Source organism: Trematomus bernacchii, unplaced genomic scaffold (assembly GCF_902827165.1).
Source record: "Trematomus bernacchii unplaced genomic scaffold, fTreBer1.1, whole genome shotgun sequence".
Lineage (NCBI taxonomy): Eukaryota > Metazoa > Chordata > Actinopteri > Perciformes > Nototheniidae > Trematomus > Trematomus bernacchii.
Genome location: NW_022987851.1, coordinates 3,789,130 through 3,811,160, shown reverse-complemented (window position 1 = coordinate 3,811,160; position 22,031 = coordinate 3,789,130). Strand labels below are relative to the sequence as shown.

The following is a 22,031-nucleotide window of genomic DNA, read 5'->3' as shown; positions in this document are numbered from 1 at the left end:
TGCACTAAATTAACTTTTGACATAATGCGATCTCTAAACATTCAACTAGTGGACTTACTGTTTCAGATACAAAAAAGTAAAATCAATACATCAATAATTTGTGTATCAAAAGTTTGAAGTACTTTTGGTACTTTCAGTATAATTTGATCACAATACTTTTGTACTATTTACTGAAGTAACATTTTGAATGCAGGACTTTTCCTGTAACAGAATATTTTTACAATTTATTATTGCTAATTTAACTTAAGTAAAACATCAGATTACTTCTTCCACCACTGTGTATACGCTGTTTTTGTATGTATTGCTCTACCAAGAAGAACTACTAAAAAAGTCATGGGTGTTTTATTTTGAAGGATCTTTGCGGAAGTGCGTTACTTCACTGACGCTGCGAAATTAAGCTGTTGGAGATACCGAAGATATTTTCAACCACTGGACTCTATTCTTATTGACTTAAAAGCAACATAACGACACAGTGAAGTTTCACCAATGATCTGTATACTGCTGGTAGCGGGCCACGGCACCGTCTTAGAGGCTCAAATTAAGGTGAGTAGCTTGAATGTTGCAGCAGAAAGGAGATAAGCTGAAGGAGTGCAAAGTTCGGATTCGGTATGTAGCAATAACGGTACAAAGAACTACCTTAAAGAATCCCCCTTTTTACCACTTATTTACAAGTCGGCTGGTCTGTTTACCTGTTAGACCACCACCTCATGCACAGAATCACAGGGATGTTAAGTTACATTCGGCGCACATCTGACCGAACAATATTTCTGATAATCTTTAAAAAATGACATTTTTGTCATTGGCTCTGGGACGCCGTCTATCCATCTATCATTGTGGTGGAATGAAATTAAAGTTTTGTGAAAAACCTTGACTCGTATACGTTATATACCTGCCGAATTATTTTTTTAACAATTACATTCACCGAGGAAGAAAGACACAATTATGGAGCTAACTTCATAAGGTTGGCACATGATGTTCCCCAAAATAACGTTATTATTATCAGAGGGGGACGTGTTGTGTTTAGGGACACCTGTGTTTGAGTTGACGTTATTTAATATTCACCTATACGTATCATACAACCCCACGTGAACACTTATCCTTTTTTTGTTTTAAATATAAAATTGTACATTATGTAAAACGCATACATGAGCTAGGGAATCCAAAGTTTACCTTAATAACACATACTGTACTGCAGCGGACTGTTATTACTAGTTATTATAGTGTAGGACCATACCTACAGTATATAAGGCATATTTATACTTTTTTTTTCTTCAAAATACCAAACAGATCATGCATTTTAGCCATGCCTCATTTCGCTCAATTTGAAAAATGTTAGCTCTGTTTTTGCAAGGGCTGATTCTGTGAGAAACCAGTGGGCGTCGCCTGGCCTGGGCATTCGGGGGCTTTAGCCCCGAATGTTTTTTCTTTAGCCCCGGACAATTCTCCCTCCAATAATATAATACATTAACCGTGCTTTACGTGAACCTCATCATGACATAAGAGAGGACGTAAGGACTGTAATTTCCCGTGTTCAGTGAATGCAAACAGAGGCATGACACCAGACCAATCAGAGAGTTGCATGGAAATAAACGTGTGCTTGTGTCAGCTCAGCTCTGTGTGTGTGTGGTAATAGCGCATTTAGTGTGATAGAGAGAGAGGGAGACAGGGAGAGAGGGAGAGAGGGAGAAAGAGGGACCGGTGCCAGCCATGGATGTATAATAAGAACAGCAGGGACCGTGTTGTTAGCATCTGGTTAGCTAGCTGCGCTAACAGACATAAGGAGTTGTTTGTTCCACAACAAGCTGCTGGAGGAGAGTCCTGTCCTGTCAGACTGAGAGACTCAGGTGAGCTAAAGGACTCTCTAAGTGTTTAGATAGTTAACTTTAGTCTAAGTTATCTCAGTGGGGTCTCAAAACGGTTTGGTCACAAATTATTCAAAAGATTATTCCGCGGCACACCTTCATATGATCATTATAGTTATAAAAAAAAATAAGAGAATAAAGGAAAAAACAGTTATGAAATACTATATGGCAGTTTAAAAGGGGAGTGATTTGTAAAATATCCATAAAGAAAAAGTAAATCTGTTTACAGTTCTGTTTCATATGGGTGTTGAGAGGTGTCCATAGATCTCTTAATTTTGCTCTCAAAGTGCACCAGATTGATGCTTTTAACTTCAATATTTAAAAAAAAAATCTTCCCGGGGGAGCATCCCCCCGGACCCCCTAGAGGAGGTGAGGTCCGCCCCCCCCAAAAAATAGCACTTTACCCCTGTCTATATGCTGTGAGCTGATTATCGAGCCTTCATTGTAACAGTCGCAGGTGTACTGTGTTGTGTGCGTGTGGGGAATGTTGCAGTAAAAAATTCCACTGTAGCGCCGCGGGCCGCCACCACTGGGCTAAGCCCCCGAATGTTTTCAGGTCCAGGCGACGCCCCTGGTGAGAACAGCACCATCTACAAGCCTGGCATATGTACTACAGCGTCTCCAGCGCTTTCGAACGGCAATGGCCCTGGCTGTCTCCTCCTGATTAGTGGAGTTGGCCCAATAGCCGTAGCGCCACTGTCCTGACGTCAGGACAGTGTTCAAATCTGGATCAGTTTTTATCAGATCCGTTGCACCACCCCCTTTTTAGAGATTTGGGTATGGAGGAAAATAGAGAGGGTTGTGTTTTCTGACACTTGGTGAGTTCCCTGGAACACCGGGGACACATAGTCATGTATAAAAGACGTGCAAAAGTGCATTTTGCATGATAGGTCCCCTTTAAGTAAGTACTTGCACTGCTTAATTGAATTGTTACGCTACAAAAATGATTATGTTTTAAATAAGTTAGTTTGCAGATAATCATTCTCAGTAGGCTACACATGAATTAACTAATAAATGATAGAACATTATACATGTACACAGCCAGTGTATTAGCAATACTTTTACTTTTTTATTTTCTTTAAAAAAGCTCTATTGTGATTTTTGTTTTCCTATAGTGTGATATAGTATGTGTTTCTGTGCATGTAAATGGTTTGCAAACATTAAAATCCCAAAGTTCCCTCTTGAGGGAGTTTCTCTCCCACATACTAACTCCTTCTGTTCTGTTCTGTTCTAGACGAGCATGTGTACATTCCTTCTATATACTGTCATCATAGTATAGGTAGTTGAGTAACCTGTATTTGAGTTCACCTGTTTTTTCCATCTCTCCTCTCCCAGAATGATGAAACAGGCTTATACAGCCACCTGACTGGAGTACCAAAGGCTTTACTTCCTGGCGTGGGAGGAAGGAAGATCCTCGACTTTTGGTGGGAAACCGTCAACATGTGCGTGACAGGCGCAAGTCGCCCCAACATGATACTTCCTAATTCCTGTTTTTCCTTTATTTTGAAAACATTGACTGGTTAACTTCTTATGGTCTCTCTCCAGGCGACAGCTTTTCACAGAAGTGTATTTGGTGACTAATGCGGACAAGTGAGTTCAAATATACCCATTTGGTGCTATTTTGGAATACGGAAGCCTAATGCATTCACTTGAGATTAGGGGTGTAACGGTATCCGTGACGGTTCGGGACGAATACGGGCGGCGCGGTCCCGTGGGCTAGATCCGCGTTCATAATGCAGAGGAAAATAACTCAGAATAACGTTATTAGCACATTTTACAACTTGAGGACCGAATGTTTTTAATAAGGGCTATACAAATGTTCATACTGGGTAGTTTATTTAGTTTAAAAGAAATTATCCAACGATTTACAGACGTCTCTTTCCCAATGTTATGGCGCGTTTCCACTACAGCGCGGAGCACGGTTTAAGAGGGCTGTGACGTCAGCGGCCCGTTTTTGGTTGCGTTTCCACTTGGCCTAGTACCGGCCGGCGGTTCCTAATTCACAGTTTTTCTGGCCTCATAAAATCGTGGGTGTAGGGCCAGAGACAACGAGGCTGAGTCGGGCTGAGTATGCTAAACTAGAGAGAGAATCGCTGGCAAGGGGGCTACAACTACAACAAGATGGACATATTTGACCGTGATTTAATTGTAATACACGTTTCAAAATGATGCCGAAGTAACAACATACTGATACCGGTTAGTAAAAACCATGAATTAATGCTTTGACAAGTCTGCAGACAGACGGCAGGCGAAAAAACCTTTTAAAATGCGTGTTTTCTAAATGGAGATTGGCTAAGCTAACGCAGTATATGCTCCGACCGTCCACACTCACAACAACGGCCTATACAGACATAAATAAAGCAGCGACTGTATTCGCCATGACACAGACAGTCTGTGGTTTGTACTTGTTTAACTTTTGTCTAGTTTCTGAACATATGAGGAGCTCTGAGTGCTAACAGCTAACGGCTGTGTTGTTTTTTTCTGGGGTTCTCATTGAAGATTACGTCGCGGCTCCGCCTACACTGCGTTACTATAGATACTACCCCAGTTCCTAAACTGTAATGGAAATGCGCTATAAAGTGAGCCAGTCCTAACGAGGCCGAGCGAGGCCGAGCGAGGCCGTGTAGTGGAAATGCGCCATTAGTCAATGGGAAAAAGTATTTCCGGGCCCAGCGATTGATACGGAAGTGTAGTACCGCCGTTTGGCCACAACGAATATATTTTCCTCAGAGTCCGGTGCACTTCCTGGGGGCTTGGATCGGACGAGGACGGTGTGTTGGCGTTGTTCGATAGCGGTGCAGTATGCTAATGGTAACACACGCCAAACATGCTAAATCATATCAGAAGGCATCAGCCATATTTGCCAATCACCGGAGCCCGGCAAAAGACAACAGCAGTTCAAAAGCTTATCCCCGCTGTTTTTAAGAAGCCAATAGACATGAAAGCTGAGAGACCAAAATAAATAACGGAAGCTATTGGCATATATATTTCAACGGCAATGCGCACTGGAAACACTTTCTTATTATTTATTTTGTAATATTTTCAAGAAACCTTTTTGTTTGTTTTTGTTTGTATAGATAATATGGCCATCTGAGTGTGTGTGGTACTGTTTGTGGTTTGTTTTCTAACTGTAATACAGTTAATTATTCAAAATGTTAGAGTTCCTTATTTTTATACTGAAACTTGCACTACTGTTCAAAAATAAATAACAACAAACCTGGAATTATGCATTTTGGACTTTTTTTTGTTTTTTCTTGTTGTACCGAACCCGTACCGAACCGTGACCCCCAAACCGAGGTACGTACCGAACCGTGAATTCTGTGAACCGTTACGGCCCGTCCACACAGCAGCATTAAAAAAATCTTGGATGTGGGCGTATCTGAAGCTTGGGGATTTTTTGCAAGCAAGGCACCAACAACCAATCACATGAATCTCCCGCCCCCGACATACGAAGCAAAAAAGCCCGAAGTAAACTGGATATAAACTCCCCAAACAGGCGAAAACCTACCACTGTCTCTGCCACCTCCCTCCATGCCTGACTCCTCCGGTTTGTATCCCGGTAGGTAAATAGGGACTGGTCATAAAGCACCGGGTGATTCCCTACCGCTAATTTCTCCTCCATTTTTTGGAATATGAGGAAATGACCTGTGGTATGTCTCTCCCAGCATACACGCGGTTTGATTGGCTAGCGCTTGAACTGTCAGATTTGCATACACGGGATTTGATTGGTTGACGCTTCCACCTCAGTTTCAAAAGTTGAACATTGCTCAACTTTAAATCCTGAAAATCTCCGCTCTGCTGCCCACAATGCAGTTCGGCGAAAAGTGAGGCAAAGTGACGTCACCCCATTCAAAGTGAATAGGCAGAAGCGTTCCAAGATTTTTTTTAACGCTGCTGTGTGGACGGGCCGTTACACCCCTACTTGAGATACAAATATTTTTGCCTTTTTTAATTTACAATTCCCATAATTCTGAAAAAGTGATATTTACAAAGTGAATGTTTTATATTCTGGTGGCTCCATTCTCATTGTGTTTCACCAACCAGGTATAAGTACTATGAGCGCTGGGCCACAGCTAACGACTTCCCGGTTGAAAACATTGTGAATGACGGCAGCACGACGTTGGAGGACCGCCTCGGAGCCGTGGCTGATCTGGAGCTGGTCATCCGCAGCCGAAAGCTGGAGGACGACATCATGGTGGTATGGTGAATTCATCTACTATTGGTGTTGGAGCATCTCTATTTAAAAAGCTGCTCAGCACTGTTGGATCAGATAACTGATAAAATGTAGTCAGCTATTGCACACAAATCGCATTACATTTTTTTGTATAAGTAACAAAATCTATTGGATTTCAAAAAGATTAAAGGGCCCTATCATGCTCTTTGTGCGTTTCCTTTTCCTGTAGCGTGTTTATAGGTTTTAGTGCATGTAAATGGTCTGCAAAGGCAGAAATCCCAAAGTTCCATCCAGAGGGAGTTCTATTTCGTCCCTACTGACCGCCAGAGGCGGTGCTTTAGCACTGGATATGTCCATCGCGCGCATGTGCAGCTCGAGTGCCAATAACAACAAAGTCACTTGTGACCCACGTGACACCGGCTATATCTGCCGATGTCGTCAGAGGATCTGTTCCTTTCATCTTCTCGCTGCGCGAGAGTACCGTGGCTACATTCTTGTAGCCTACAGCGTTCAGTTTGAACGTTTGATCTGAGGGATTTCTCTGCATACAGCTGGCCGCGTGCAGCTTCGCGACGGACAGGTTTGTGTCAACTTTGTTGGTGATGGCTGTGTCCCTACACCCTCTCCCAGCTAAGTTGTCCTGATTGCTGTCTTGTTTTTTGTTTGGCTTAAGACTTTCTGGTGACGACAGTGTTCCCGCTTCCTCTCCCATAAAGTTGCCCTTATTGTGCTCTTTTGTACTTTCTGCTTGTGGCGTTGTGCCCGAGCTATCATTGGCATTTTGAGTTTCCAGCTTTAGCTGCGTTTCTCGTTTTATTTAGTTAGCAGTAGCGTGGCTCAGCCTAACTATATCGTATTTACTGCTCCTAGTACTAGACTCCTAGCACTAGGATGGGTTAGATGCAGAGAACAATCTTCACTGTGTGTGCTGTGTGCTCTGCATGTGTGGCCAGTAAAGAGGGTTTCATCCCTCCCAATATTATATTATTGCTAGTGTGCAGCCGTTTGGCTGACACTTTTAAGCACTGGCCATGGTTACTACTGTAACTATGGTTCTATGCCGTGTAGGCACTGGCCACGGTTACTACTGTAACTACGGTTCTATGCCGTGTAAGCACTGGCCATGGTTACTACTGTAAATACGGTTCTATGCCGTGCTGTTCTCTTCTTTAGAAGCTAATTATCTGGGCTTAACATTTGTGTTATTTGACTTGGACTTGCTTGATTGTTAGCAGCAGCCGCTTGGCTAACACCTTGCATATACTTTTAAGCTTCATTATTTAACTCAGCTGGTGAAGGCAGTGCTCTCGCTCCCGCTCCCGGTAACGTATTGCTTTGAATGTTAGCAGCAGCCACTTGGCTAACATCTTGCATGTTCTGCTAAGCTTCATTATTTAACTCAGCTGGTGAAGGCAGTGGTCTCGCTCCCGCTCCCGGCACTAAAAGAGGTTGTGCCCTCTAAACAGCGGCTGCCCCATTGGGTTGTCGATACCATTCCACATGCCTATGGGGCCAGTGGCCGCCCCCTGCCATCAGGGCTGAGATGCCACTCTACAAGGAGCATCTCAACATCTTGGGCTGCCCTGAGAGAGGTGCCCCTGGAGACCACCTGCGCCGTGGCGTTGTGGGCGTCTTCTGGCACATTCTCCAGGTTTTATCGGGTTAATGTCGCCACTCCCCATCCTTTGGGCGTGGTCCTTTTGCCGAGCTCCGCTGCTTCCAGTAGTGAGCAAGGGCTTGGATTCTTCATGACATGGTTGGTATAAGTCATCCAGTGCCTCTGGCGGTCAGTAGGGACGAAATAGAACGATAGTTACGTCTGTAACTACGGTTCTATGAGTCCCGGATGACCGCCAGAGTATCCTGTCACTCAGAATTCTTGTGTGCTCGCGAGAAGATTCTAGGAACAGATCCTCTGACGACATCGGCAGATATAGCCGGTGTCACGTGGGTCGCCGGTGTCACGTGGGTCACAGGTGACTTTGTTGTTATTGGTACTCGAGCTGCGCATGCGCGCTATGGACATATCCAGTGCTAAAGCACCGCCTCTGGCGGTCAGTAGGGACTCATAGAACCGTAGTTACAGACGTAACTATCGTTTCTCTCCAACACACCCGCCCCCCTGCCTCAAACTTTATTTGTCCTGCAATGGGGAAATTAACATGATTACAACAGAGGATAGTGCAGGTAAAATGAGGATAAAAATTACAAAAAATTGCTACATATGCACACGTTATTAATAACACAATAAATAAAACACAAAAACTAAATACAAATTACAGAGGTAGCTGTTACTCTTATTGCAACCTTTTAAAATGTAATCAGCTAGTAGATACTGGGTTTTTTGTTATCTGACCATGTTATTCTGATTACACATTCATCTGTTGTTACCCAACCCTGCTGCCTAGTTTGATTTCATTGTGTTGACAGGGTGTATGCTATTATAATTGAATGAATGGATGTCTTTCAGTGACGGTTTTCTCTTTGCGTGATCAGATTGCAGGAGACATGCTGTGTGCAGACCAGAACTTTGACATTGCTCAAGTGATCCGCTTCTTCAGGTCAGAGGTGATTCGCCACAATACGATTTCATCTATTAAGTGGACATAAAAGCATACAACCGAGTGTGTGTTAAGGGTTTTTATCAAGGTAAAATTGATTTTTTTAAGTCATGAGCAGCCCTTCCCTTTGTGTGTGTTGCAGCCTGGAGAGTTAATCATATACTACGAGTTGGAGGAAAGTGAGAAAAGCAGCTCCAGAGGCATAGTGGAGGTTTGCCCCGACACCCACAGGTGAGACATTATTTACCTATAGTTTAATAAAATGGAGAAGTGATGTATTTTTGAAGCATCGCAAGGTCTCCCTCGTCAAATATCAGAGAGATTTCCCCGTTGGATTTCGGAATATTGCAGAAAATATCCTTTGTGGTTTGAGGACATTTAGTAGTTTAATTAGTTATTTAGCAACTGCCGTTTTATGACACATAGAAGCTTCAGAAATTCAGTGGTGTAATTACGGACTATTTAATTTCAAAGAACCAAACTTCAAAATCTCTTCAGCTTGTTTTAACCAAATACCTTATTCCAGGCTTCTGACCACAATCACATTAAAAAAAACGTTGACCTCGTGACGACGAATTCGGATGTTGTAAAATGCTAATTCATTTTAGAGTTTTAGGACTCATTCTACACTTCTCTAAAATGCACCACATGCTGTAACAGCAGCAACAAATGCACAGTATGTTATTTTCTGCCACTAGGGGAGGTGCTGCCTTTACCACGAATGCTTCTTCTACTTAGCGATGAGGATTTAGTGTTCATCGGTCAATAGGTTTTACTGGAAGCCAAGTTATCCACAGAGGAATTATCCAAGCCAAAACAAACAAATGAAAACCAATATAACCAATTAAACCTGTGTTTCTTCAATGCGGGGGAAAATAACTTATCAGAGCGAGTGCGATCTGAGCTACAGCTAATGTTTGCTAACATAATAATTTAAGATCCAGGCCTCCAATGCCGAAAATTCTTATTCTAGATTAAAAATATGGGTTACGAACACGACCAAGATCTAAAAATGTATCGTAACAATGTAGCTGTGAACTGCATAAAAAGTCAATTAAATACAGCTTGCCTAATAGCAGACTTACACTTATGTGTGCTAAATGGAATACAGACACCATCAAATACATTTAACAGGAAAACTATTTCAAAGACATTTAAATGCAGAAATGTCTCATGTTTGACCTTTTTACAAAAGTACTTTGTGTGTGGCATTTTCATTATTTTGCAGATTAGATTTTAATCTATTGTAGTGTTCTGAATCAGGGTAACACGCTTCTTGGAGAAACCTCAGGATGGGCTCACAGCGTCCCGGCTGGCCAGCGTTGTGTTTTACTGTCTCCAGAGAGACACACTGTCCCACCTGTCCGACTTCCTGCGCCTGCAGCCTCAGGCATCCTTCGGACGATTCTGGGTTCGTAAGTGCTAATTCAAGAAGTGTGACCTCAGATCAAGTTAGAAACTGTAAATGTTGCCCCCTCACAACATTAAACTGGACTTTTCTCTACTAACTAATTGCCTATGTTGTTAAGTAAACATTCATTTTGGAATTTTCATTGAAAATACATTAAATGATTACAGTGTGATTTATTTTGTTTAAAGATAATTTGTACCAGACAGATAAGTTTTGTCAGGAGTGTAGATCTGTAGGCTTGGATATCGCTGCAGCTCCACAATACTTACTGTATATTCAAATCATATTTGAACACATATTAAGCCTTTGACCAATATTGTGCTTAAACAATTTGAATATTGCACTAGTCCATAATGTGATTTCGATTAAATTCTCAATATTTGTGGAGCTCTACGAGAAATGTATAATGGGGTCAATTGACTGTAATTTTGCCCTTGTGTGATTATTCTATCTGCACATGATTTAAAAAGTAGGTTTATGGACAATTACTGTATGACCTTGATTTTCATTTTGATTAAACTTTTCGTTATCAAAATTTGACTCATTAAGATTGTAATCAGTCCCACTTTACTCCAAAACAAACAAGTGCATTATCATGAATGAATAAAGTAATAATAATGTGTGTTTCCTGTCTCTTCAGGAGTGGCTCGTCAATGAGAAGCAACTGGATGTGTTTGGGATGAAGCTTCCTACTGGCTTCCAGCTCATTGGACAAGTGGTTTGTATTCTACCTCAGTTCATCATCATCAGCCAGCCAACAGGACTCTCCCTTTTGAGAGACCAGTGTTTAAAACAGGCATCCACTCAGACCTCTTCCCTGTGCAAACTAATTATAGGCCAAATTGAAATTGAAGGTTTTTAGCTGGCATTTTAGAAAAAGGTTTACTTCTGTAATAGATCTTGGTAGGGTCTTTCAAAAATGTTGGAGCATAGTTTAAAAAAAAAAAGCAAAGTATTTTTTGTTATTCCTATAATTAAAAACAGTAATAATAATTATTAACAGTAGAAGATCTAAGAGCTCATTACAGATTATATAAAGTCAAGTTCTAAGTTCTAAGTACAAAGTTCTACAAAGTACACCAATCTTAATACTAAGATGTTTATATACAGTACATACACCTTAACAATAATACAATTAAAATAAAACTGGAATTGAATGAAGCTTAGCAAAGAAACCCTATTTTCCTTTTTCTGGTAAAAACTCCAGAACCAGTTTATTGACATTTTTCCATTGACCGTTTCATAAGACCAGGAAAAGGAACATTGTCATGACCTAATCTATTTTGAACAAAGCATGAGTTAATTAACATTTGTATTGTGTGCCTCTACTGTGACATGTCTCCAGGCTTTAATGTTCAAAAAGGTCTTTATTTTTCTCATACTGCCTGTGCTGCAGCACCTCTTTTCACCCTCTGTCTGAAACCAGAGCCCAGTCTGCTCTGTTACAGAAGTAAACAAAGGAGTCCAATGAAGTCCAATGGAGGAGTTTCAGGCAGGGGGGGGAGTGTGGGATTGTAGCCTTAGCAGACCATTTACATACAGTTGAGGCCTAAATTATTAGCCCCCCAGGAGTTATGGAACATTTTCCTAAAATTCTTCCCAATGTTTCCAGCATTGATAAAACTTTATATAATCAAACATTCACCAGTGCTATTTAGTAGATTTTGGAAAATAAAATGCGTTTTTAGGCTTGCTTTATATCAAATATAGTGAAGAATGGGTTGGTCAAAAATATTAGCCCCCATGTGAATTTTTTTTCAAAACACACCTAATCAATCAATCAGCTTTCAAACCACACCTAATCAACCAATCAGCTTTCAAGCCACACCTGAGCATTCAATCAGCATAAAAGGACTCCAAGAAACAGGCACTTGAATACCTTATTGAGAGGGACTATACTACTACTCCTACTCACCATGCCAAAGACAAAGGAAATCAGTCTTGAGCTCAGAAAGAAGACAGTGGAGGCTCATGATAAGGGGGAAGGCTATACTGCTATTTCCAAGCGCTTCACAATGTCTAGAACTGCTGTACGTTGCATCATTGCGAAGTACAAGGAGACACATTTTGTAAGAAACAAACCTAGGCGTGGTCGAAAGCGCAAGATTTCAAGAACTCTGGAGAGGAAAATAGTCAGAGATGTCAGCAAGAATCCCCAGACATCTGCCAAGATGATTGTTGCTGACCTGGCCTCTTCTGGAGTTGATGTTTCAAGGAACACAGTTGTGAGGGCTCTTTATCGTGGTGGGCTTCAGGGCCATCGTCCCAGAAGAACCCCATTACTCAAAAGAGTGGCACATCAGAGCCAGACTGAGGTTTGCCCGTGAACATTTGAAAGGTAAAGATGAGTTTTGTAAGTCTGTGCTTTGGTCTGATGAGACTAAACTGGAACTGTTTGGGCACATGGATGTTGCTTATGTTTGGCGAAGAAAGGGAGAGGCCTTCAACCCTAAGAACACATCATGCTGTGGGGCTGTTTTGCAGCCTCAGGCACAGGGAGCCTTGTTCGGGTGCAAGGCATCATGAAAAATTAAAATTATGTTGACATTTTGAGGGATAATATGAAAAAATCTGGTCTTAGTCTTCGCTTAGGTCGTCGCTGGGTCTTCCAACAAGACAATGACCCAAAGCACACATCAAAATTGGTCCAACAGTTCCTAAAGGACACCAAAACCAAGGTGCTGGAGTGGCCCGCACATAGCCCAGATCTTAATCCTATTGAGAATCTGTGGCGGGTGCTCAAAGTGAATGTCCATGCTCGGAAACCACGCAATTTGGACCAGCTGGAACAATTTGCAATGGAAGAATGGGCCAAAATCCCTCAAGAGACCTGTGCCAACCTAGTAAAGAACTACTCTAACGGCCCGTCCACACGGCGGCGTGCGTTGAAGCTTCAACGCTTCTGCCCATTCACTTTGAATGGGGTGACGTCACGTTTCGCCGAACTGCATTGTGGGAGCGAAGCGTAGCTTCAGAAGCGTTGCTCGCTGCAAAAGTTGAGCAATGTTCAACTTTTGAAGCTTCGGCGGAAGCGTCAGCCAATCGAATCATATGCCAGTACAAGCTCTAGCCAATCAAACCGCGTGCTTGTGTGTCCGGGGCGGGAGATTCATGTGATTGGTTGTTGGTCGAGTTTCAGCGCCCCCCCCGCCAGCAAGCTTCAACGCACGCCGCCGTGTGCACGGGCCGTAAGAGGTTGTTCTCAGTTGTGGCTCAGAAAGGGTACACTATTGACTATTAATGGCCTGGGGGCTAATATTTTTGACCAACCCATTTTTCACTATATTTGATATAAAGCAAGCCTAAAAACTTATTTTATTTTCCAAAATGTACCAAAAGCTATTAAATAGCACTAGTGAATGTTTGATTATATCAAGTTGTATCAATGCTGGAAACATTGGGAAGAATTTTAGGAAAATGTTCCATAACTCCTGGGGCGCTAATAATTTAGGCCTCAACTGTACACTGAAACCTATTTAACACACTACAGGAAAGGGAAAACCCCCAAAAACACATACGGGTCTCTTTATATTCTTAAAGTGACTAAGTGGCTGTCCTTTTGATCCTTAGTGATGATAAAGAGAGATTTATTTTGAGTCTAAACATAGTTGTTTGCCTCTTTAACAGGATATTTAAAGCCAAACATTGTCAATGTTTCTTAGGTGATTAAAGGTTGTTTTGGTCACTTTATTCATGTGTGAGAATATAATGTAGCTCTCAATCTAGAAGAGTGGCCATGCATGTTACTTCTGATTTAATATAGTATCCCTCTGATTACATTCAAAGCCCTTTAGTAGTTCTAACATCTTTTCTTTCATCCTCTTGAAATCTCAGGGCCTGTCAGACTACACCAAGTGGCTCACCCACTACTCCACCAAGCAACAAGACAACCCTGCTAAACCAATCACATACAGATCCTTTGCCCGGTAAGAAAAACCTCAACACAACGCACTCAAACTGTCCCTCTTCCTCCTACCTCACAACAAGAGCCCTACAATCTGAAAGACACTATATGAACAGATTTCAAAACATATGATGCTTCACAGGGTTGGATTGATGGGGAACCCCTCGGATGGCTTCAACGGGAAAACCATCGCCATGTCCATCTCTAACTTCTGGGCCGAGGTCACTCTTGTGGAGAGCCAGACTTTGGTAACACTTACAAATTCAGAAGTAAAAAAATAGAACTTCATCTGGGACATATTGTGGAAAACATTTGTGAATTTCTGTGACTCTGTAGGTGTTAGTCCCTCATCCCCTCAACGACCCCACAGAGTTTGGAAGCTTGCAAGATTTGTTCTGCATCAGCAGGAAGGAAGGGTGAGTACATCACACGTTAAATGAGCAACAATACACGAGTCATGTTCAGGCTTTTTCTACATGTTCTGTTCCCCCCCCCCCCACCTGTAGGTACCTGGGAGGTCTGCGGCTGCTGCAGGCTACCTGCAAGAAGTTCTACCAGTTCTGCTCCAAACAAGGGTAAGGTCAGATTATTATTGGATAAAATATTCAATTTAAATATTAGCTTTAGCATTCTTTTTACCTCCAACTTTGTATATCATATACATTATATATCACCACGGATACTGCTTTAACTTTCTCCAACACTATGGGTTACTTTTGCAATTTAAAATAGTGAATAAATAAATTAAGTTTTCAGATAATTTCGTTGAGTGATAATAGAATATTGTAAAAATACTTAGTTACAATTAAAAGCACTGCTTTAAATACATGATGTATTTATTAAAACAATCTGACACTGTGGGGCTCTCCCCTAAATCAAGCCAACTGAATAGTTCTATCATTTCAAGGGACGTGACATTTTTTTTTGTATTCATCCTGAATCAAAGATATTTGTATCATATCTGTGTGTTCTGTGTGCAATACTCAATACATACATATAATGAAAATACAATAATAATAAAAAACGTTTTTGTCTTTTTATTATGTTTTAAAATAATTAATCCTAAATTAATTTTTATTTTATTTATTTAACTTAGCTTACCTTATTTGTTAATGAGAGTCACACTAGCTTATAATGCTCCTTCAATGTCTGCTGTGTGTTTTTTCCACAGTATTGCTTTGACAAAGCAGAACTTCACACTGAAGTATGACACCAACATTCCTCGGCAAGTGGTGAGCATCCATTTAAATACTGGATAACAGTCAGTGTATTGGTCTCATGTGAAAACCTTCCGTAATGATGAAATTATCTGTCTCTGATTTACTGCAGGGCCTCGCTGGAAGCAGGTAAAACATTCTGTCTGATGATTTGGATAAGGTCATTTTAGGTAATTTTCTATGCTTTTTATTTAAATAATTGACGGCCCTCTTATTTCACAGTGCCATCGTCTCAGCTACTCTGAAGTGTCTCATGAAGTTCTACAATATCACCGACAATGTAAGGATTTGTCCCATCTGATGGAGTTACCAAAACATCAAAGCTATCTGGACTTTTCAGTTACACCTTACCACTACAGCAGATTTAAAAAAAAAAAAATGTTTAATAGTTTATTTAGCAGGGGCAATGCACATTAATGAACACTTGCAAAAAAATGCAAATAGTGTAAATATGCCGGATTTTAGCTTGGAGCTAATTTCCATCCGCAGTCCCTCACATAAAACATTTAAGAACATGACAATTATACACATAGCAAAGACAAATACATGATATGCAAAAGAGCAAGAGCAGCACACACAAGTATTTACCACATAGCAGCAACGACATATAAAGTGCAAGAGAAGATACAAGAGCTACATAAAGTGCAAGAGGAGATACCCCTGTGTTAAAGTGCATTCAGCAGTGATTACACATCTGTTTGTTTCTCAACCATTCTTTGAGGTGACCTTTAAAACTATTGAGAGTGGGACAATCCCGTATCTCAGTTGGGAGGCTATTCCACAATGAGCTGCCTTTAATGGAGAGGACATTTTGTCCTAAAAGGATTTAAAAAAACATATGATGAAACAAAGAACAACAAATATACATAGCCGAGGAAGGGGGTTCATAATTTGAGAAAATAATATCAGAGATAGTCACTGATGTAAGACACGAAAAACTCATCACAGAAGTTTAAATAACATTAGTGAGGTGTGGAGTTATTCTTTTTAAAGTAGATTTACCAATTTTATTTTAGAGATTATCCAAGTTATTTATTTGTTTTTAAAGATATGTTTGGCCTAAAGAGTGCCTTTATTGAGAGATACAGTGTTGAAAGGGTGGAGACAGAGGGGTCGACAATGCCTTTAAGTTCTGTGTGCCGGACTCGAACTCGCGCACTCTGCAGCGGATACCACATACGGGTCACCTGATAGCTCAGTGGTTAGAGCTGGCAGCCAAGATTTTTTGTTAAGATTAAGTTGATTTTTGTTTTACTTTTTTTACTGAATATTACCCCTCTTTCCCTTCATATTGTTGATACCTGAAATGGCCCTGATATGCTGTCATATCTTCCGCTGTTTGTCATAATGAAAAAACCATCAGCTGCAATGTGTTTCTTTGTAATCATCAAAGTCTTTTTTAAACAAATGAAATGAAAGACTCCAAAGGAGCTTAGTCAAATACTAAAGCTCAATAAGATACCGTTTGCTGTGTGGCCTCAATCAAGAATCTGCATGCTCTTTTGTTGAAGCTTAATACAATCCATTTATTTTCGGAGCATGTGCATTATAAAAGTAAAGTCCATACAATGCTAGCAGTTTCCACACACGTTGCTAGTGATGGGAATTACGGCTCTTTGAAGGGAGCCGGATCTTATGACTCCGTTCCTTTCCGAGAGCCGTTCAAAAGAGCCGTTTTTTTTAAAAGTGGCGGTGGAGATTATTTGTTGACCCTGCTTTAAATGATATTTTGGCTTAACAAATGTTGCACTCCGCTTTATCATTGCTGCATTTTCGCGATTGACTCATTTTTTCACCCGAAACACACGTCGTCTACCTGTACCACTGAAGAATGGCTTTCACCAAGTACGACTCGGTTCCCTTCGTTTGTACCAAAGAGCCGCTCAAAAGATGTTCGCGAACGTAACATCACCACACGTTGCTGCTACAGCGGTAAAAAAACGGTCAAACACACCCAATCATATGACACAGCACCTCTAAATACTGTATCTCTGCCCTTGGCAATAGGACAGTGACACATTACGCACAAACATAATAACACACAATTGTGACAGATTAGACCCAAACATGACCCCTCATTAATATGGCTTAGTCTTACATGGTAAAAAAAACACAAAAAAAACACTTATTTTTTTATTACATATAAGTGAAAATGACATACAAGGTATCTATTGTGTCTTTAACTTGTTTATGTATCTCCTATTTGACTCTCCAGGATCTCCCAAAGCCGATCCGAGCCAACTTCATCCTCAACGTGGAGACTGATGAGCTCTTCATCACTGCGGGCCTGCAGGACAGAGTTGTTCAGGTCAGTAAATAAATAAACTCTCCACAAATGTACCGTCACAACATCGAACCATGTCACTTAACTTAAATTCAATACTCCTTTGTCTTTACAGGTGTATGAAGGCTTAGTCTACATGGATTTCAGCAAGAATCTCATGGCAGAGCAGGGCTACGGTATTGAAGTCAACATCTGTCCGTGGATGATAAGTGAATGATACAAAGAAATGTCTTTCCTAATGTGTGTTTCCTGTTGTCAGGGAACTATGTTTCTATGGACATGAGTGGGCTCCCACACTTTTGGCTGGCTTACCTGAGCGACCCCAGCGACTCTGGACGCATCCACAGCAACATCAGACAGCGCTGGCTCAGTGGTGAGTCTTCTTATGGAAAATGACTCAGCAAATCTTCACTGCTAATTAAAGAGGCCCTATCATGCTTTCCTGTAGTGTTTTATATAGGTTTCAGTGCATGTAAATGGTTTGCAAAGGCTAAAATACCAAAGTTCCCTCCAGAGGGAGTTTCTCTTTCACACCCCTTTAGAAGATACTGTCTTGTATAATTGTGTTTCCCCTTAGGATTAACTTTTCCTACGTAGGTAATGCCAGACATTTCAGTTTTTCTATAAACGAACAAAAATCCTCAGTTCCTCTTAAAAAATAATATGCAAGCTCATGTGCATATTTCCATATTTCTGTTCATGTTGGATTTATTAAAAGGAAATAGTTAGTTGGACTACTTTCATGCTGCTTTGTCTTTCCACAGGGGAGCCTCTGGTTGTCGAGGCCATGAAGAGTTTTGCTGAGCTCACCGATCAAGCAAGGTTGGTTTGAGCACTTTGAAGTGGATTGTTGATCAAGAATGTATGCAATAAAAAGCACTGGAGGTTTGGTTAAAACATCTCACGGCAAAAGCCTGACCACAATTATGTCTGGCCTTTTTTCAACTGTCGTGAAATGGCTTTGGGATTCCTGAACCCTTAATCTAAGTAGGGAACAAGCCCTTACTCCACATGAAGGAGTTCAAGTATCTGTTGGGGACGATGGTAGGTGAGATGGGCCGGAGAATCGGAAGCAGTATTGCAGTCGCTTTACCGCATAGTTCTGAGCCAGAAGGCAGAGCTCTCAATCTACCGCTCTTTGTTCCTACTCTCACCTATGGTTAAAGAACGAGATCGCGGATACTAGCAGCCGAAAACGGTTTCCTCCCGGGGTGGCTGACATCTCCCTTAGGGATAAGTGAGAATTTAAATCATCTGGGAGGAACACGGAGTAGAGCCTAGTAAGGATGCCACCAGGCCGACGTTTCGAGCACGTCCAGCTGGGAGGAGACCGAGGGGTAGACCTAGGACCAGGTGGAGGGACTATGTCTCCACGCTGGCCTAGGAGTGCCTTGGAATCCCCCAGTCAGAGCTGGTTGATGTGGCCGGGGAAAGGGACTCTGGAACTGCTTCCTCCATAACCAGACTCTGGATAAGCGGTTGAAGATGGACGGACGAAGGGACGGACGGACAGAGAACCGATGGATTCCTTGACTTGTTGTGTGAAATACTGTGGAAGTGTTTTTGGCTATGTTGTGACATTTCAGAGATGGGACCATTAGATGTGAAGCTGATTCAATATTGTTCTCTCCTCAGGATGGCTCTACAGGACAGAGACTGGAGGCGCCTGGCTCAACTGATGGACCAGAACTTTGAGCTGCGGAGGTAAATAGTATATTTTGATGTTAGGCATTAGGCAGAAGGTTCTACAGGTACACTCTTAGCTACAGTAACAACATATCCCACAGGTCTGTGTACACTGATGACTGTCTGGGTCCGGGGAACCTGAAGATGGTTCAGCTGGCGAGGCAGGTCGGTACTGAAATGTTCTTCCACCTGCTAAGAGCAAGCATTATTTATTAATTCACACTTTTATCCATCTCCATCTGTGTGGAGTGTTTTTCTATTTATGCATTCATGAAGTTTTAATGCTCGTTGCAGTTTGGATCGGCGGTGAAGTTACCCGGCAGTGGGGGAGCCGTGGTGGGTCTGTGTCTGGATGAAGAGAAACTGGTAAGACTACATTATGTGAGATTGGAGCCTCATATTTATTTTCTTCGTCTTGGTTCCCTTTGTACTCCATTAGATATGAGTAATTTAAAACCTTTATTGACACTACAGAACAAAGCAGTGAGCATTTTGCATAATGCACATCCCCGAGAACACACAAATTAACTGTTTATTGTGTCGAGGCTGTTAAAATGTAAAGATTTAATTGAATTACAGACTTCTTTAGTTATGCATAAAGCAAAAAATACCATACTGCCAGAAAATATCCAAAACAAATTTGTTTTAACTTCAGAGGATGAGCAACTTGGATGGAAATGTAACTTTTTGCACAGACTACCTTAAAGCAGCTGTGTATCTCTGTAGTTGGCGTTAAACTGTGGAATTCATTACCAAATGATTTAAAGGGCTGTAAGAACATCTTTAGGTTTTATAAAATGTATAAAGAAATACAAATTAGACAGAATAAAGATGTCAGGTAACCCGTGTTGCTGAAGGTACAGAAGATTGTTATGTTGACTTTTGATTTTGGTTTCATGTTTCTCTATTTTTAAGCAGCTGTGACTTTTTTTTTATGAGTAAGGGGCCGGTAAAATAAGATTTTCTTCTCCCTGTTCCTTTCCATCATGGGCTATAAACATTGCATAAAGTGTACATGTTTTGTTTTATAATTGCAATGAGTGGAATAAACTAATGAATACAAAATAAATAAAAATAGATGAGTTAACCCTTACCTTAGTAAACAGGAGAGCTAAGCAGACATGTTCTATGGATCAGAGGGTGATGTGTAGTCACAGAGCACATTCTAAACGTCTGAAACCATGATTCTAGTTTCTGATGAAATCAAAAGAAATCCTCATTAAAATTCTCTGCTAAAGGAAAGACTTTTTAATTTGTGTTTCCATGTAGGGATGTCCAATGTTGGCTTTGTTAACCCTTAATTAATGAATGTAGTATTTCTTTCAACAATACTCTACCTGATTTTGGCTCCATCCCAACAATAATAAGTTATTTTGACAAAAAAATGCTCAGAAAACCAAACAACTTTAAAATAGTGAGCATATTTCCACGTAAAGGAAGTTATATGTCTTGCAATAACACTAGTATTTAGATGACTTCAAATCTAAAGTAACATTTCCTTATTTTCTTTTTTCTGCATTTATACCTTTTACATTTTCGCAGAATTTTAAATTCAACATTCAAAGTAACCACAAATATTATGTCAGCGTGCAGTGTCTAATGGCTGGGGCCAAAGTTAGTCCGTAATATCGAAAATGTTTAGAATAAATTCTCCCTTTACCTTGCCGTCAAAAAGCCCTTTTTTGATGCTCTTTTCGAAGCCATCTTTGACAAAAACGGTATTTCTTGCTTGCGGAACATGAAGGTTGCAGGATGGTTAGTAGTTTGTGTTATTTAAAGGGTTATTTCAGATACATCAGAGTCATAAATAAAACAAATTAAAAAAATGAACCAATCGAGGCAGCAGTGGAGCAGCAAATCCCAAGTTCTGCAAGGTTTTGTTAGTAGATCCAAACTATTCCTAACGTCACAGTATGTCAAAGCTCAGGCCTTTTTATAATTCCATATAGTGTCATTTGACAGGATCTTGGACTTGAGGTCTTAAGATTTAACAGTAATTAACCTGTTATAGTTTGCAAATTCTGAGTGTGTACTTTATTTGTGAATCAATGCTGTTTAATGCAGTCTGTGTTTTGCCCACTAGGTGGAAATGAGGCAAGCTTTCCAGGAGGCAGGCTGTGTCTTCTGTGTCATCGCTCCATACAACCCATCTGCCAGCACTGTGGGCGGCCAACACTAGCCTCACATCTCCCCACGACTCAGTCAGGGCTACCCGAGGCCAGCTCATGGCCATCGGCTGGATATGGCAGAGTGCAACCCTCAGTGAGGCCCAATATCATTTCATAGCCCTTATTACTAAAACAGACAGCGGAGATCATGATTGTTTTATGATCAAATGTGTAAATGTCCCCTCTGTGGGATGAATAAAGGTATTCTGATACATGAAAATATAAGAAAGCCATTGTTAAAAAAGGAAAATCAGGGTTGCCATTAGGTGATTAAATCTTTGGGGATACTGTGTGTAATTATTAATCAGATTGATCAAATGGTGCTTTATCATCCATCAGGATTTGCGTCACTTGATCTCTGGACAAAAGAGAGTCTGCATATTTTACATTTTTATTTCAGATTATATGACAATGATGATCACATGGAAATGTAAGGTTCTGCACGAGAATGACCTTGAGTCAAATATATCAATCGCAGTAATGTGAAAATTATGTAATTATTTTTCTACATGTGATATTTTATAGATATTATCTTTGTATAATTAATGTAATTTTTTTACACAAATTAAAAGCAACTGTATCGTTGTCAGTGTTTTTCTCAGTTTTATTGTTCACCTGTAATAGTCATGTACCAATTCCAATTCTCAAAGCAACATTATTCAACCTGTACATAAATATAGTCTATACAGTAGTTCAAACTAGTTTAAATAACCAATAAGCAGAAGTGGGTCAAGTCCTCAGATCTTGCACTTAAGTAGAACAAC

At 40.8% G+C, this 22,031-nt stretch overlaps 1 protein-coding gene across 2 annotated transcripts; it reads left to right on the top strand.

Annotated features, from left to right (window-relative positions):
* The first annotated feature begins 393 nt into the window (after nucleotides 1-393).
* Nucleotides 394-21,852, top strand: gkup (glucuronokinase with putative uridyl pyrophosphorylase). 2 transcript variants are annotated; one of them, XM_034112939.1, is made up of 23 exons: nucleotides 394-543; nucleotides 3,198-3,304; nucleotides 3,408-3,452; nucleotides 5,907-6,060; nucleotides 8,533-8,604; nucleotides 8,740-8,828; nucleotides 9,861-10,008; nucleotides 10,649-10,726; nucleotides 13,843-13,934; nucleotides 14,055-14,160; nucleotides 14,249-14,328; nucleotides 14,419-14,487; nucleotides 15,084-15,144; nucleotides 15,242-15,258; nucleotides 15,352-15,409; nucleotides 17,345-17,437; nucleotides 17,529-17,589; nucleotides 17,673-17,786; nucleotides 18,178-18,235; nucleotides 19,049-19,117; nucleotides 19,201-19,264; nucleotides 19,394-19,465; nucleotides 21,183-21,852. In XM_034112939.1, exons 1-23 carry the CDS (start codon nucleotides 487-489, stop codon nucleotides 21,276-21,278), a joined length of 1,860 nt encoding a protein of 619 aa, XP_033968830.1. In that variant the 5' UTR covers nucleotides 394-486; the 3' UTR covers nucleotides 21,279-21,852. The 2 variants fall into 2 exon arrangements, with proteins under 2 accessions (XP_033968830.1, XP_033968832.1); XM_034112941.1 differs by lacking the exons at nucleotides 394-543; nucleotides 3,198-3,304; nucleotides 3,408-3,452 and adding an exon at nucleotides 5,136-5,159.
* Nucleotides 21,853-22,031: the final 179 nt, after the last annotated feature.